The sequence below is a fragment of the Gouania willdenowi genome, chromosome 21 (assembly GCF_900634775.1).
Source record: "Gouania willdenowi chromosome 21, fGouWil2.1, whole genome shotgun sequence".
In the NCBI taxonomy this organism is placed as follows: domain Eukaryota; kingdom Metazoa; phylum Chordata; class Actinopteri; order Blenniiformes; family Gobiesocidae; genus Gouania; species Gouania willdenowi.
Genome location: NC_041064.1, coordinates 2,902,253 through 2,919,444, shown reverse-complemented (window position 1 = coordinate 2,919,444; position 17,192 = coordinate 2,902,253). Strand labels below are relative to the sequence as shown.

General features: G+C 39.3%; 1 protein-coding gene across 2 annotated transcripts; it reads left to right on the top strand.

Annotated features, from left to right (window-relative positions):
- Positions 1–987: 987 nt before the first annotated feature.
- Positions 988–16,510, top strand: LOC114455541 (lactase-phlorizin hydrolase). 2 transcript variants are annotated; one of them, XM_028436865.1, is made up of 17 exons: positions 988–1,669; positions 3,343–3,413; positions 4,714–4,791; positions 4,892–4,985; positions 5,523–5,601; positions 5,685–6,339; positions 7,515–8,145; positions 8,938–10,485; positions 11,217–11,485; positions 11,565–11,855; positions 11,936–12,134; positions 13,258–13,460; positions 13,547–13,653; positions 13,778–13,909; positions 14,739–14,962; positions 15,046–15,276; positions 15,999–16,510. In XM_028436865.1, the coding sequence occupies exons 1-17, from the start codon at positions 1,063–1,065 to the stop codon at positions 16,196–16,198; spliced, it is 5,619 nt and encodes a 1,872-aa protein (XP_028292666.1). In that variant the 5' UTR covers positions 988–1,062; the 3' UTR covers positions 16,199–16,510. The 2 variants fall into 2 exon arrangements, with proteins under 2 accessions (XP_028292666.1, XP_028292667.1); XM_028436866.1 differs by lacking the exons at positions 988–1,669; positions 4,714–4,791; positions 4,892–4,985.
- The last annotated feature ends 682 nt before the right edge of the window (positions 16,511–17,192 follow it).

Genomic DNA, 17,192 nt, shown 5'->3' with positions numbered 1-17,192 from the left:
CACACAAAAAAATGACTCCACAAACCCACAGTACTAACAAACAAAACAACAGAAATACACAAAAATGACAGATACACAATATGACTCCAAAAAACACATTTTACAGTAAAAATACACAAAAGGATTACAGAAATGCACAAAATGCATCAAAACAAGTAAGACAACAACAAACAGACAGAATGACAGAAAAACACACAAAATTACTTTAAAAACGCTTTGTTAATTAATGCTCAGATCGTTCATTATTCTAAACGCTGACATGAACGTTGATCATGTGACCCTCTGATCAAACAAACATGATCAACCTAAAGTCTATCTTTAGTTCAAATGTTAGAATCTGTTGAACATTTTTAATGTAATCCTGGTAATAAACAATATGAGCTCCTTAATGGAGGAAAAATGACACAAAATCACTTTATAACCCTTTGTTGTTTTGTGTATTAATGCTCAGATTGGTTGTTTTTCTAAATGATCTGAATTTTCATAATGTGACGCTTGTAGGGGTGTAAGTATAGTTATTTATTAATTATTTTAAACTCAAATCAAACATTGTGATGTAATGACGCACTTAACGCTTTTCAAATACATTGGAGGAAGAAAAAAACACATTAGTCAAAATACAGATTTTTATTCTTTTATTTAAATTGTCAAGAATATTTTTGAACTAATATATATATATATACATATATTTAAAAAATGAAAGAAAAACCTTCTTACAAACCGTTTGAACTCATAAACTAAAATAAACTGCACATTTCTTCAATTATCACTATGTAAAGTTGAAGAAAAAATATAGATTTAAAAACTAAGATGTTGACGTTTCCTGTTGTTTGTGTTTTTTTGGTCCATGCTCGTCATTTAAAGTGGAATAAATTCATATCTTTCCTATATTTTCCTGTTTCCAGATGTAACTTCAGGTTGTTGGTGTAGTTATGACCCATGTGGGTCCAAAGTCTCTCACACCATATCATACAGTCATAAAGTAGTGCCAGGAGCAATAAGTGGACCTGAGAACTGCGTGGACGTCCATGCACCAGGTCTCTTCATCCTCCTCCAGGAACAATGGAGAAGCTGCAGTGGGTTGTGTGTGTGTTGGTTGTGTGTGTGTGTGTGTGTCAGAGTTCTGATGATGTGGTGGGACAGGAGGAGGTCTTTGTGATGCTGGCAGGACCTCTGGAAAAGGAAGGTTTTAGAGGTCCAGAGCCAGGACAGGAGGAGGTCTTTGACTGTACTCAGCCCATACCTGATGGTTCTGAGCAGTACTTTCAGTATCTTCACAGCAGAGATGTGACCCACTTTAAAGTTCCTCTGTCCTGGGAGAAGCTCCTACCCTCAGGGAGCCCCAGGGACCCCCAACAGGACGTGGTCCACTGTTACCACACTCTACTGAAGCAGATCCAGGAAGCAGGACTCAAAGCTCTACTGGTCCTTCATGGGTCGACGGTTCCAGACGCTCTCAAGTTGAGGTACGGGGGCTGGGAGAGCCCCCAGTTACAGGAGAGGTGGCACCAGTATGCCCAGTTCGCCTTCCAGGAGTTTGGAGCACCTGGACACATGTGGGTGACACTGGGCGACATCGGAGACGTTTGGGACCAAAAACAGGAAGTCGATGTTCTTCAACTGCATAACGACATTTATGACATCTACCATCAACGCTACGCAGACAAAGGTGAGAAACTAATCAATCAATCACATGATCACAGTGGTACCACCATTTCAAACTCTGGAAACTAAACCAGTATTTTTATTATAAAAGCTTTCTCAGAAGTTCCCAAACACTTCTGAGTCATGACCCCATTTTGAACATCACAGATGTCCAACGACCCCAGAGACAGTTTTTAGGGCGGGGCTACCGAGCTCAAAACACCCTCACTTTACTCTTTCTCTTCTTGTTGTTGTGTAAACTAGTTAAAATCACTTCTCTGTTATACGTGAACTATCGGGCTGATATTTGGTAGATATAATTTATGGATATGTACGCATCAACGCTCAAAGCCCAATTATTGATTTGGGGCCCAGGGGGGACGTTCCGCGGGCCCTGCCGTAGTTCATCAGAACTTGTTTTTTCTAGAATGAACTTCTGATCATGTTTATTGTTCAGTGTTTTACAAATACAGAAAATAGCCACGATTAGTGTCAAAGTGTGACACTGCATTTTATTTGAACTAGATTTATATTTGAGAAAGTACAAGATACAGATATTTGATATTTATTGTGTGTGATGTGTATTTGAAGAATACTGTTTTTACCAGAGGTTTTTTTTTTTTTACTAGACATTTTAGGAAACCTTATTTTAATTCCAGGTGACCCCACATGGGGTCCCGACCCCAAGGCTGAAAAACAGTGCCAGTATCCTAATGCTCTATATCCATTGTTTGTATTTTATAAATCAATTGTTCTCTATTTTAGTGGTTTATCGAATATTCTGTTTGTGACTTTTGATACAATTTAGGGGAGGCTTTCTATCTTTTGGGGGGTGGGGGTATAACTAAAAAAATATATATATATAAATATATATATTATATTATATTATATACAGTTGATTTCCCTTGTTTCACCCTCTCTCCCTCTCCTTTATTTCTCTGTGTTTTTGAACTGGTTTTCCTTTCTTGAGGAAAGACATGGTTTCCTGCTGCTGTTTATCTGATGCTCAACGTCACATCCACAGTTCAGATTATCCTACCACAGTAGACGCACATGCGGGTCGAACCATTTTCACTGTGTTTAAAGGGGGTGGTAGCTAGGGCCCTGATGTAGCATGGCTTAACCAGTTTATTCTCACTCAAGACCCTTTTTATTCCAACGTAAATCATCTTAAAATGTTTTTAAATGCCTCTGAGAGCATCCCCCCCCCCCCCACACACACACACACACACTGCCGTGGACCCTGCCTTTACCCCCCAGTCTGACACACAAGGTTACCAGTACTTTGCACGATCCCGAAAAGGTCGAGGATCGACCAGATAATGAACAGATAAACTTGTGTGTAATTTATCTAAAACTTTATGAGCAGCTGATAGCAACAAAAAAACACTTTGACAGCAAGAAGAACAGACGATCGACCGATGCAGATTATTGATCTTATCCTGGACCAATCAGTGATAACAGTGGCGTATCAGGAAGGTCGTTTTCACTCAGGGACCAAATATGGAATATAGTAGGGGTGTGCAGCATTGTCATCAATATGACGATACGATACAATAGGTTTTTTTAGACTGCAAGAAGTTTTACGTTATTATTATTAAGCATATATTTTCAAGAGTAAAAAATAGTATTTTTTTCATTTCAACAAATAGGGATGAAAATGTCTTTATGTAATGAAAGTTTGTTTTTTTTTCACAGGGAGAGGTCTGTCCATTGGGATGAAAGCGAGGGACGTGATTGGTCGATCTCACATCAAAACTGAAGTCAAAGTAAGTTAGTTTACTTTACTTTGTGTTGGTGTGCATTAAACTTTAACACATCTGTACTTAAGTGACAACAAAAATTTGAGAAAAACATACAAACCAACAACAAACATACACAAAAATAAGATAAAAAATATATCAACAAAAAAAAACAGAACTAAGAGAAAAATATACAAACAACAAAAATACACAAAATGACTCCAAAAACAATGACAAACACACAAAATGAGAAATAATAAACAAAACAATAGAAAAAATTTGCACAATGACTCCAAAAGTCCACTCATATCCTTTGTTCTTTACTGTATTCATACTTAGGCAAGGCAAATTTATTTGTATAGCGCATTTCATACACAAGGCAACTCAATGTGCTTTACATGATAAAACATTCAATTGTTTAAAATCAATAAGAACGTTTAAAATCATCAGTAAAATCAATAAAAATCATCAACAAACACATGACATCAACAACATGACCATAAATCTCTCTCAATCATACGCAGTAGAGAAAAATAGTTCCTTTAACTTTGATTTAAAAATGTTCACATGTGATGCTGACTTCAGCTCTGCTGCAGTTTGTTCCACTTCTTTGCAGCATAACAACTAAAAGCAGCATCACCATGGTTACTGTGAGCTCTGGTCTCCACTATCTGACCTGTGTCCATAGATCTGAGAGACCTGCTGGGTTCATACCTGACTAACATCTCACTGATGTATTCTGGACCAAACCCATTCACACATTTATACACCAGCAGCAGAACTTTACAGTCTCCTCTGAGGCTGACTGGGAGCCAGTGTAAAGACTTTAAAACTGGACTAATGTGTTCTGACCTCTTTGTTCTGGTTCAGACCTGAGCTGCAGCGTTCTGAACCAGCTGTAGATGTTTGATGAAGACCATTACAATAGTCCAGTCTGCTGGAGATAAAAGCATGGACCAGTTTCTCCTGATCTTTCTGAGTCATTAAACCTTTCACTCTGGAGATGTTCTTTAGGTGGTAGAAGATGTTTTTGTGATAGATTTGATCTGATGCTGAATGTCAGATCTGAGTCAATCAGAACACCAAGGTTTTTGACTTGGTCTTTAGCTTTTAAAGATCCAGACTCAGATACTTAGACTGATCATTATATTAAAATTTGACATAAATGCTAATAATGTCTAGACAATCCCATTTTTATGGCCACGCTGTGATAAGTTGCCTCATCTCATTCATAGCCATCGTACAGTAAAACTGCATCCACAGCATATTTTACAACATGAGCAAACAAAAAAAATAATGTTTATTTAATATAAAACTGCTTCATCAGGTGGATTTTTTGTCGGTGAGCATTGAGTATAACTGTGGCTCCTCCATGGATTTACAACGTCAGCTCCAGGACATACAGGTAGATTTACTTTATATTCAGTAACAGTGCATAGTGACGCCCTGAGCCAAAGAAACTTCATATTGATGCACAATCTTTTTTTTTTTTTGTTTTCTTATAGAAAGATGAAGGAAAAATGCCGATCCTCATTTATTCTATAACAGTTCAAGACTGTAGCCACAGCCGGTACCAGCTTCTGGGAGATTTCCTCAATGGTATACGTATTTTAATGATGTCAGAACCAATCATGTGATATTTAATCTTCCTTCAATCCAGCCTAAATATTAATCAGGAATAATAAAGATATTCATCTCTACATGTAATCAGGTTAATTGTAATTATTTTTATGCTTAAGATTAAATTGTTCTGAATTATTTTTGAAATGCAATTTAAAAACAATAATAATAATAATAGCACATAGTATGACTCCTACTTAAAAGGCATATTTAAGGGAAAGACAATGAATGACATTCATAAACAATGTGAAATAATAAATACATCAATACATACATACATAATTAAATAAATAAATAGTGTGCAAGTCAAACACATAAAAACACACAAAAGAAAGATAGATTTAAAAGTGTGCTTTCATTATCACACTGTGCTCCATGTCTTTGTCCCTTCAAAGAAGCAATGAAGCAATAAATAAATATAAATGCAAAAAAAATAAAATAAAAAATGCATCTATCTTTTTAAAGAATAACTTGAATTTTAAGTGAAAATAAAATTCTCTCCTTATTTGTACAAAGTTCTAAGGACAAACGAGAGAACCATCCTGGGCTGTGACATGAGGAACGTTCTCGGATCGTTGGACATGCAGGGTGTTCGGTACGTCTGCTTTGGTTTTAATATTTATCCTGATTTATTTATTTCCCTTTAACTCAAATTCTCCTGGTTTTATATCACACTAGGTTCTCTGAGTCTAAAACCAGCTACCAGACGGTCTGGGAGACGTTTGGAGCTCAAACAGCAGCAGAACGAGACCTCTTCTACAGGGATTCTTTCCCAGACGGCTTCCAATGGGCCACCTCGAGTGAGTCCTTCAAGGTTGAAGGTGGCTGGTCAGAGGGGGGGAAGGGTGAGACCATCTGGGACCGCTTTGGACATGCAGGCCTAGCCTTTGACAATCAGACCGCTGACGTGGCATGTGACTCTTACCACAAAGCTGATTATGACCTCTACCTGCTACGAGGTCTCCAAGTCAACACCTTCCAGTTCTCCATCTCCTGGGCTCGAATATTCCCCTCAGGGCATCGTGACAGCCAATCAGAGAAGGGCGCTCAGTACTATGACAGGCTCATCAACGGTCTCCTGGAGGCGGGTATTCAACCTGTGGTCACCCTCTACCACTGGGACCTGCCCCAGGCTCTACAGGACCACGGAGGATGGACCAACGCCTCCATCGTTGATGCCTTTAGAGATTTTGCAGATTTCTGCTTCTCCAGGTTTGGAGACAGAGTGAAAGCCTGGAACACGTTCAGCAGTCCGTGGGTGGTGAGCCATGCTGGCTATGGAACGGGGGAACATCCTCCTGGTGCCACAGACTACGTCATCTCATCCTATCAGGTTACACCTAGTGTCCAACACAAATTCCAAATCCAGCTCTTTAGACCAGTGTTTCTCAGGCTGTTCAGCACACGACCCCCAAAATAAAGGTCCCAGAGACCAGGGACCCCCACAAGAACATTGTTCTATGAATCTGTGATAACCACATTTATTTATTAATTTGAATAATATCCACTGTTATCCAGGAACTTTGGTAAATTGTCATCTTAAATAGTTAAATCCTTGTTTTCATCAGAAGCAAACTAGGTGGAAAAATGGCCAAACATGGTGGAAAAGGTGGAGAAACCACAGAAATTGGTTAAAAGATTGTCCAAAAACAGACAGAAAAAGTGGTACAAAAGGGTTCAAAGTGACAATATTTGCTTGAAAGTGGCAGAAGTGGGGGGAGTAGGAACAATTAGTTTAAACTGGCAAATAATGGACATGACAAATCTTGAATGTGGTTAAATTGTCAAAAATAAGCATGAAATATAGTGAAAAGAGGTTAAAAGGGACAATAATGAGCCAACATTTGTGACATTAGGTGGAAAAGTGGTGGAAAGGGTTTAGAAGTGCCAAATATTTCTTGAAAATAGAAAAAATGTGCAGAAAAGGCATTGAAATTTGATGAAGTATCAGAAATGGGAGTAATGTAACAAAAATGCATTAAAAGGCGCAAAATATTGCAAGAAAAAGTGATTAAAATAGGTTAAAATATGGCTAGTTTGGTGTAGTTGCAGAAAAATGGGTAAAAATAGGCAAAAATCAACTCAAACTGTAAAAAAAAATATTTTTAATTTCTTTAAGGCATCTGGCGACGCCCTCCCAGTGTCTCCAGGTTGAGAACCCCTGCTTTAGAACATCCAGTTTGGCTAAAAATGATCAACTTATGGCCGCCTCTCCAAATACACAAATTCAATGAAACGCTACAATATTTGCACAGCTTTCCCATGCTTACATCACATGATGGCAGTCATTTGTAATCACAAATTGTGGAAAGAAATTTTAATATTTCTTCAAATTATTCCACAGAAATATGTTGTCTTCCCGCCTAAAATCTGTGGCCCACTTGAGATCAAAGTGGTCCATATTTGGCCCCTCAACTTGACGCCCCTGTGTCGGACTAAAGCTGTTAATATGACTGTAGATATTGCAGTTGTCGTGCCTTTGCTTATTTCGTCTGCTCTTGTTTTCAGGTCACTCACAATATCCTCAAGTCCCACGCTGAAGCCTGGCACGTTTACAATGACAAGTACAGGAAGACGCAAACGGGAAAGGTCGGCATCGCTTTGAACTCGGACTGGGCCGAACCCGGGGACCCGTCCGCACCTGGAGACTTGGCAGCTGCAGAACGCTACTTGCAGTTCATGCTGGGCTGGTTTGCACATCCCATATTTGTAGACGGAGACTATCCCACCACTCTGAAAGCTCAAATCGAACATAAAAGGAACGAGTGTCTACACTCAGAACCAGCAAGACTACCAGTTTTTACTGACGAGGAGAAAAAGAGGATTCATGGAACTGCTGACTTCTTTGGCCTGAACCATTTTACGTCCCGCGTGGTCATTCACAGTAATGGTAGCTGTAGTCCTGGTCCTCATAATGTTGGTGACTTCCAGGCAGGTGTGGATCCATCCTGGGGTTCTACGGCTTCTGATTGGATCTACTCTGCACCCTGGGGGCTTCGCAGGCTGCTGAATTACATTTCTAAGGAATATTTGAGCTCTATCAAGGTCCCCATTTACATAACTGGAAACGGGATGCCGACTAACAACGACACGAGCAGAGTCGAGTACATGAGGAGCTACATGAACGAGGCTCTGAAAGGTTACTGTCCTGTTTTTACTGATAACTTCCTGTCAGGGGGAAGAAATAGTAATTTAAATATATTGTTTATAATAAAATAACACCGATAATGTAAAATAAATGCTCTTCCAGAAGACGTACAAAAATACTTCTCACTACAAACCAGCAAATACAGCCTAAGAGATCAATTTATGTTTATTATTTTACCAAAAGCCAGATCAGAAGTAAAACAAAGATGTCTGTCTGTTCTAGGGGTTCATTTGTGGAATAATGTGGATAAAGAAATAAAAATTAGTGGCACACACTCTAAACCTGAACGTTCAAAGTAATTAAAAAGATTAAGTAATTTATATTCAACGTTATAGAAAAAGCTTTAATAACTTAATTATGTCAAGTTCATATCATGTTCTTCCTTTTTGAGTAACTAACTAATAATTTTTGAATAAATGAAACTATATCGGTTTATAAGTAAGCATAACTTAAAAAAACAACTTACTGTAAGTACAACTTAATAGAATTAAGTAATTACATGATAAGAATTATAAGGTCCTGTTATTTGTGTTGTTTCAAATATGGATTAGTTAAAAAAAATAAAATTAATTCATACAGCACTTTAATTTACAGTAACGGTTATCAAAAAGTCGCCAGTCAGGCTACTTGTACTAAATATCAAAGAGAAAATGTCACAATATATTTGAGAGAGTTATGTGAAGCAGTTTGTGTTCTTTGTTAAATGTTGTTTGAGAAAAGTTATTTCTATTTATTTGTTTGACTGAAACAAACATGAAATGCTCTGTTTTTTGTATTTCGTAGCGATGAACTTAGACGGAGTGAACGTGGCCCGATTCACCGTGCAGTCACTCATGGATGGTTTTGAAGGAAGACAAGGCTACAGCCAAAGATTTGGTCTTCACCATGTGAGGTTTGAAGACGCCGACCGACCAAGAACTCCTAAACAATCTGCATATTTCTATGCTCAAATCATCAGTCAAAATGGCTTTGTTTCATCCAAAGACAAAACAGTAAAAAGCTTGGAAATGTACTACAGTCACAGATCAGTACCGTTGTCGCCATCAGCTGTTCCGTCTGAATCCAAAGTTGTCTGGGAGAAGTTCTCCAATCAGTCCCATTTTCAGAGAAAGCTGTATCATTATGGTACCTTCCCGCACGGCTTCAGCTGGGGAGTTTCCTCCTCTGCCTACCAGGTGGAAGGTGGCTGGGATGCTGATGGTAAAGGGCCCAGTGTATGGGACAACTTCACTCAGACGTCAGGGAACATCCCTGAAAATGCTAACGGGAACGTAGCGTGTGACAGCTACCACAGGCTTGACGAGGATCTGTTTATGCTACGAGCTCTGAGGGTGAAGTCCTACAGATTCTCTCTATCCTGGTCCAGGATCTTCCCCAACGGGAGCCGGACTTCCTTGAATCCGAAGGGCGTCGACTACTACAACAGACTCATCGACGGCCTGCTGGCGAGTAATATCACTCCAATGGTCACGCTGTATTATTGGGACCTCCCACATGCTCTGAGAGACATTGGATGGGACAAAGTTGAAATGATTGACATTTTTAATGACTTCTGTGACTTCTGCTTTGCCACATTTGGTGACAGAGTGAAGTTTTGGATGACGTTTAATGAGCCTTACACGATTGCATGGTCAGGATATGGACTCGGACTGATCCCACCAAAAGTTAAAGACCCTGGCGCGGCCCCTTACAGAGTAGCACACAATCTAATATTAGCACACGCAAAGGCCTATCATACATACGACGATAAGTACCGCAAGTCCCAGCACGGCCAAGTATCCATCGCCTTGAACGCAGACTGGGTTGAACCTAAAGACGTGGACGTTCCTCGAGAAGTGGTGGCCGCTGACCGCGCTCTGCAGTTCAAACTGGGCTGGTTTGCACATCCCATTTTCAAGACCGGTGATTATCCTGATGCCATGAAATGGCAAGTCGGAAATAAAAGTGAACTCCAGCGATTGGCAGAGTCGAGGTTACCGTTGTTCACCGAGGACGAGAAGACCTTCGTGAAGGGGACTGCAGATATGTTCTGTGTTAATCATTACACCACAAAAATAGCAAGCCACATCACTGCTCGGCTCTCTCCCCCATCCTACCAGTACGACCTAGACCTGTCGGAAGCAGAGGACAGCGACTCTCCAACCACAGCGCTCAGTAAGCAAAGAGCAGTGGCATGGGGCGTGAGGAGACTCCTCAACTGGATCAAAGAGGAATACGGAAATCCAGATGTGTACGTCACTGAGAACGGCGTGGCCACGGACACAAAGACCACTGTTGATGATACTGCCAGAGTGTTTTATTACAAGACATATATCAATGAAGCTCTCAAAGGTGACTAAGGGCGGGCATACACTGTGCAATTTTTGGCCCATTTTGAGCCAATTTTTCACTTGTGCGTCTATTTTTGGGATGGGCCCGAGTCTTGGCTAAATCGTGTGTCGTGCATCGTGTAGTATACATGGTGTAGTGTACATAGGGTCACAAGAATTGATTAACACCTCACGACCAGCTCCTGATCAGCAATCATATGGTAGCAAGAAAGTCAAACCTGTTTGAAATCCTGGTCGCCCCCCGTGAGGATATTTCACTGTTGAAGCAGTGTTACGGACCGGCTTACCTCAAACTCTCACACTGCAAATGCATGAACACTGTAGGATGACTGTAGAATTGTTGGACCATAGTGCTCACATCTGTCCAGATAATTCCTGGTCCACACACGTCACCGCGTTTTTGTTTTTGAAGCTCTTTTTGGTTAGCATTGTGAGTGTCTATCCACGTCTGAGTTCTTGTTCTTCTTCTGTTTTAATGGCGATGCTTCAGATGTCTTCTAATTTTTACGTTGCATTTTCAGAAACAGGACCCTGACGTGTTGTGTATGAACGTACAGTGTGAGCACTCAGGTTGCGTCAGTGTCGGTCGCACAATATGAGCTGGAGTTGAGTACAACGATTGAAAAAAAAAAAATCGCACAGTGTATGCCTTCTCTAAAATAAATCATTTAATGAAGTAGATTTTATTGTTTAGCGTCTTGATCACATCTGTGGTTGCTTCTTGAACCCTAGCTTATTCACTCGATGGCGTGAACGTGAAAGGATACGTAGCAGCGATGCTCATGGATTCTTTTGAGTGGCTCAACGGCTACAAATTCGGATTCGGGCTGCACCATGTCGACTTCACCAACCCTAGCCGACCAAGGACCCCCAAGTACTCTGCACATTTCTACTATCAAGTCATAAAGGAAAACGGTTTTCCCATGCCAGACGATGAGAAAATGCTCTACGGACGTTTTCGAAAAGATTTCATTTGGAGTACGGCCACAGCATCGTACCAGGTATAGAGCATTTATCGTCAGGGTACTACACAAAGGTTTCTTTCTCTCTTCTCACATGTTTGTTTTCTGTGCAAATCAGATTGAAGGGGGGTGGAGAGAAGATGGTAAAGGTCTCAGCATCTGGGACACGTTCGCTCACACTCCACTGAGGGTGTTTAACGATGACAACGGGGACATCGCCTGCAACAGCTACAACAAAGTGGAGGAGGACGTGGCCATGTTAAAGCAACTTAAAGTGACCCATTATCGGTTCTCTATATCCTGGCCCAGGGTTCTTCCTAATGGCACCACCGAGCACGTCAACGAGGCGGGACTCAATTACTACCACAGGCTGGTGGACGCACTGCTCGCTGCCAACATCCAGCCTCATGTACGTGCAAATATTAGCCACAGGTCATTAAAATAAGGTGAAAACCTGAGGGCAGACCCTAACCGTCTCTCTGTTGTCAGATTACTTTGTACCACTGGGACCTCCCACAAGCTCTTCAGAATATCGGAGGCTGGGAGAATGATTCTATTGTGGCCAGGTTCAGGGATTATGCCGATGTTATCTTCAGCCGACTTGGCCCTAAAGTGAAGTTTTGGATTACGATTAATGAGCCCTACAATATAGCTAATGTTGGCCATGGATACGGAGCAGCAGCCCCAGGTATATTCAAACTTATTCAACAGTTTACCATGAACAACCAATCTATTAAAATACCCTACGTCAGTGTTACTACAGGGGGTACTTGAAAGTGAGAGAGAGAAAAAGGGAAACAAACAAATAAAGTGTCAGCCTTGGTTCAACCTTAGGCGTGATATGACTGGAAATGATCACCTATTCAGGAGCCACTAAATCAGTGATTTCCAACCGTGGGGTCGCCTCCAGTTTAAATGGGTCTGCCTGAAATTTCTGAAAAATGTAAATCGATTGTTTTATATATTTATTTTTTTAATTAAAACAATACATAATCTTAAAGGACTGTATTTCTACACCTTCACTTTGTAAATCTAGTGCAACTAAAATGCAGTAAAAATTGAAAACGTGATCAAGAAGTAATTCCAGATAATTTGGTGACGCGAGAAATTCTTGATATCAAAATGTCCAAAAATCCAATCCAAAAAAGCTTGGGAATCACTGTGATTAATACTGTTTCCACTTATTTAAAAAGTTAGATTATTTAAATTTTGTGTTATCACTAGTAGGGATGTAACAATTAATCGTAAGGCAGTTAAAAATCGATTTATAGGTATCACGATTCACATCAATACTGTGAAAATTGAACCAGAATTTCAATTAATAGGCTTCTTCTTCATTTGTATTATTCCTTTATTTATTTCATTCAAGATTTATTTTTAGTTAAATTGCATTGTTTTGAATAGTTTATCAAGGGATTCTTTTGACAATGAAAAATAAAAGGAAAATAATACAGTATTTTCTATAAAGGAGTATTTTTCAGTCATCATTTGTCTACAGTCCCATTTTGTAAAATAAATCGTGAGAGAATCGTATTGTGAACCCAGTATCGTGAATCGAATCGAATCGGGAGTTGAGTGAAACGTTACATCCCTAATCACTAGTTAAATCCAGTTCCAGTTCATTCTAGTTCATTCAAATTGTTGTAGTCGGACAAAGGGGGGACTTGGATTCAGAAATAAAAAGGAGGAACTAGAGCCAAAAAAGTTTTGAGAATCACTAATTCTACATTACAGTACAATGACCAAAAGCAGAGCAAAAACCATCTATCACATACAGTATCTCAATCTATGTTTTCTTGTTGCGTTCCCAGGGATCAGTTTTCGTCCAGGCACGCTTCCTTACATCGTCGGTCACAACCTGCTCAAAGCTCACGCTGAAGCGTGGCATCTCTACAACGACAAATACAGAGCAAAACAGAATGGAATCATCTCCATTACCATCAACTCTGACTGGTCTGAACCCAGGAACCCACACAAGCAGGAGGACGTGGACGCTGCGAGGCGTGTTGTCCAGGTACGTCGGACACTTCCTCCTTTAGACCATATCTGAGCTATGTGACCTTGGTTTATGCTACGCTAACTGGTTTTGTTCTGGTACAGTTCTACATTGGCTGGTTTGCCCATCCCGTGTTCAACGGAGACTACAGTGACATGATGAAGACAATCATTGGACAAAGAAGTCTAGCTGCTGGTTTACCAAAATCCCGGTAAAAGGGCAGTTGTTTAATGTCTTTCCCGACATTGTCCTGTGATCACTGACGTTAAACCCTTAATTAAAATACACAACTGAACCCTGAGTGACATTTATATCAAACTCGTGTATTTCTCCAGGTTACCAGAGTTTACTCCAGAAGAAATCAAAAGAATCAAAGGAACGTTTGATTATTTTGGGTTCAACCATTACACGACTGTGCTGGCGTTCCCCGTCGCCTATGGAAACCTACAACACTATGATGCAGACAGGTAATGGAGTATCTTCAAATACGTTAAAATATGTTCAGGTTCGATACTTTTTAACATATTGTTTTCAAGATAAAATTTACCTACTGAAATATCGAGTGTGTATTGCTTAATAAAGCAGAAAAATCATAGCTTTTTAGTTCCATTCTTTTGTAATGTGGGTTCAATTGATGATTTTCAGCACTTTTTGGTTACCATCAACGGTATCCATGGAAACCCCAGAATAACTTTTTGATGTTTGATGTTTAAAAAAGCCAATAAAGGTTACGTTAGGTATTAGAACAGGAACCATTGAGTTGTTGCTCAGTGTGTGATGGCTGTGACCAACTGTCATGTTGTCCACTCCACTCCGTTACCTTTCCGTTATCATTTAACCTCTTGTTAAACATCAGGAAGAATTCAGCATAGCTAACATGGAACATCAAGCTAGCTACCGCAACCTTTAAATTCCATGATTTCCAACATCCTAAATGTGCAACTAATGAAAATTTTGCCAGTGACTTTTTTCTTTGACTCATTTTGTGTGTGTTGTCTTTTTTGTCTTGAGTTGGTCTGTGTATTTTTGTTGTTTTGTGTTTAATGAGTCATTCTTGTGTGTTTTTGTTGTATTTTTGTACACTTTTCAATCGTCTCGTGTTTTTGCAATCATTTTGTGTGTTTTTGATGCTTTTTTATCTACTTTTGCTGATTTTTGTGTATTTGTTTTGTGTATTTTTCTGCCATTGCGTGTGTTTTTTTGACTCAAAAAAACACACTGACCCTAACTCTAGTGCCTTTACTTTGGGGGCCACAGAAAATAGACTTAGGCTTACCTTAGGTTTGTTCTGGTCAGGGGGGCAGGGACCATCGCTGACCGTACCTGGTTGGACTCAGGATCATCATGGCTGAAGGTTTCACCGTTTGGTTTCCGGAAAATATTGAACTTCATCAAAGAAGAGTACGGAAATCCACCGATCATCATCACTGAGAACGGCATCTCAGAGCGGGGCCCCATCGACCTGAACGACACCCACAGGAGCCACTACTATCACAACTACATCAACCAAGTGCTCAAAGGTACCAGAGATCCATCATCTTCATAGAGAAATGATAAATATGTAGGTGTTGGTGTTTTAAGGGCGTTAAACTTGTTTTTACAGCGTACCTGTTGGATAACGTGGACATCCGAGGCTACACAGCTTGGTCGTTGATGGACAACCTGGAGTGGGCCACTGGTTTCTCAGAGAGATTTGGTCTTTTCTACGTCAACCACTCAGACTCTAACCTGCCTCGAGTTGCAAAGGGCTCTGTTTCCTCTTATTCCACCATCATCACCTGCAATGGGTTCCCAGATCCAGCCTTAGGACCAGATGAATGCCTGAACCCTGGAGGTAAAACTGAGAGTAGAACAAACAGCCCTGCTCTGAAATAGCCACTAAATAATTGCAAACAAATGTAGAAAAAGTCTATAAAAATACACAAAATGACTCCAAAAATACACAGGCTGACTATGAAAATACAAAAAAATGAACAGAAATACACAAGGTTATAACAAAAATACACAATGACTCCAAAAATGCACAAGCTGACTACAAAATGACTCAAAATACAACAAATAATTGCAAAAATGCACAATGAAAATTCACAAAATGACTCTAAAAACAAACAAAAAATAATAAAATGACTCCAAAACACACAAAATGACTTGGATAACACTGAGATCTCTTTGGTAAAGGTAGAAATAGACAAAATGACTCAAAAAGGCACAAAATTACCCCAAAATTACAATATACTCCGATAACACACAGAACTATACGCTAAAAATAAATACACAAAGAATACAAAAAAAACAAAAACACACAAAGCCTTGGTTGTTTTCTGTGTTAATTTAGTTGTGTTTGCTAAAAATCTACGGCAACTTAAATGAGATAGAAATGTTTAACTAAAATGTTGATTTCTCAAATATAAATAATGTGCATATATATGAATAATATCCAAGCAACGAATGGTCTTAGTGTTTCCTCACAGATGATCTGACATGGATCACATGGTGTGTGTGTGTGTGTGTGTGTGTGTGTGTGTGTGTGTGCGTGTGTGTGTGTGTTCTCTGCAGAAACCATCAAACCAGTCACTGACACCAGTATAAACTTCTTGGGTCTGAAACTCTCCCCCAGTGATGCAGAGACGGGACTTTACACCACGTTTTCTCTCCTGATCGTTGCAGCTTTTGGAATGTTTTGTACATTAGTTTGTTTCTACAGAGCCAAGAAACGCTCAAAGACAAAGAAAACGTTTGAAAGCATGAGCATGTAGCAGAATATTTACATTTAAACCCAGTTTTTTTTTTTTTTTAAACACTGATTTATAGGTTTTAACAGAAGAGAAATAACTTTGACATTTCTACAATTACAGATATTAACACAATGTTCTAGTGCAGTGCTTCTCAATCTGAGGTCTGAGGACCAAAGCATGAGGTTCCATGAAATACTTTTGCTATGCTACGTTTTTTCAATAAATGTTCACATATTTGGTTTATTGGTAACAAAATAATCACTGTTAAATACTAGACCAGTACAGGTACTGTTTAAAAATCATTACTACTACAAATACTTTGAATATTAAAATGGAAAAAAAATGTATCATTTCTGTGACATTTACGAGTATAAATAGCATCCAAACCCATTTTCTAAAGCAGTGGTTCTCAACCTTTTCAGCCGACGACCCCCAAAATAAAGGTTCCAGAGACCAGGGACCCCCACTGTAGCTAAAGGTGGTTGAACACAGACATGAACATTGAAGAACAGTCATGTGGAGACAGGACCATCTATAAGGGGGAATAAAGGGGAGAGATTTTTGGGGTCCATCCATAAAGTCAGTAAAATGATGGTCTATTGTTCTATGAATCTGTGATAACCACATTTATTTATTCATCTGAATAATATCCACTGTTATCCAGGAACATTTGTTGTTATTATAGTCATCTTAAAGATGAAAATCCTTGTTTTAATCAGAAATAAAATGGGTTTAAAGTGACCAAAAATGGTGGAATGGGATTTTAAAAACCGCAGAAATTAGTTAAAGGTTGCAAATTAAAGTGGCTAAAAACAGACAGAAAAAGTGGTAAAAAAAAGGGTTTAAAGTGTCAATATTGGAACAGTTAGTTTTAACTGACAAATAATGGGCATGACAGATGGTGAATGTGGTTAAATTAACCAAAAAAAAAAAAAAAAAAAAAAGTGCCAAAAATGTCTTGATAGTGGAAAATTGAAATTTGATAAAGTGTCAGAAATGGGAGTATTGTAGCAAA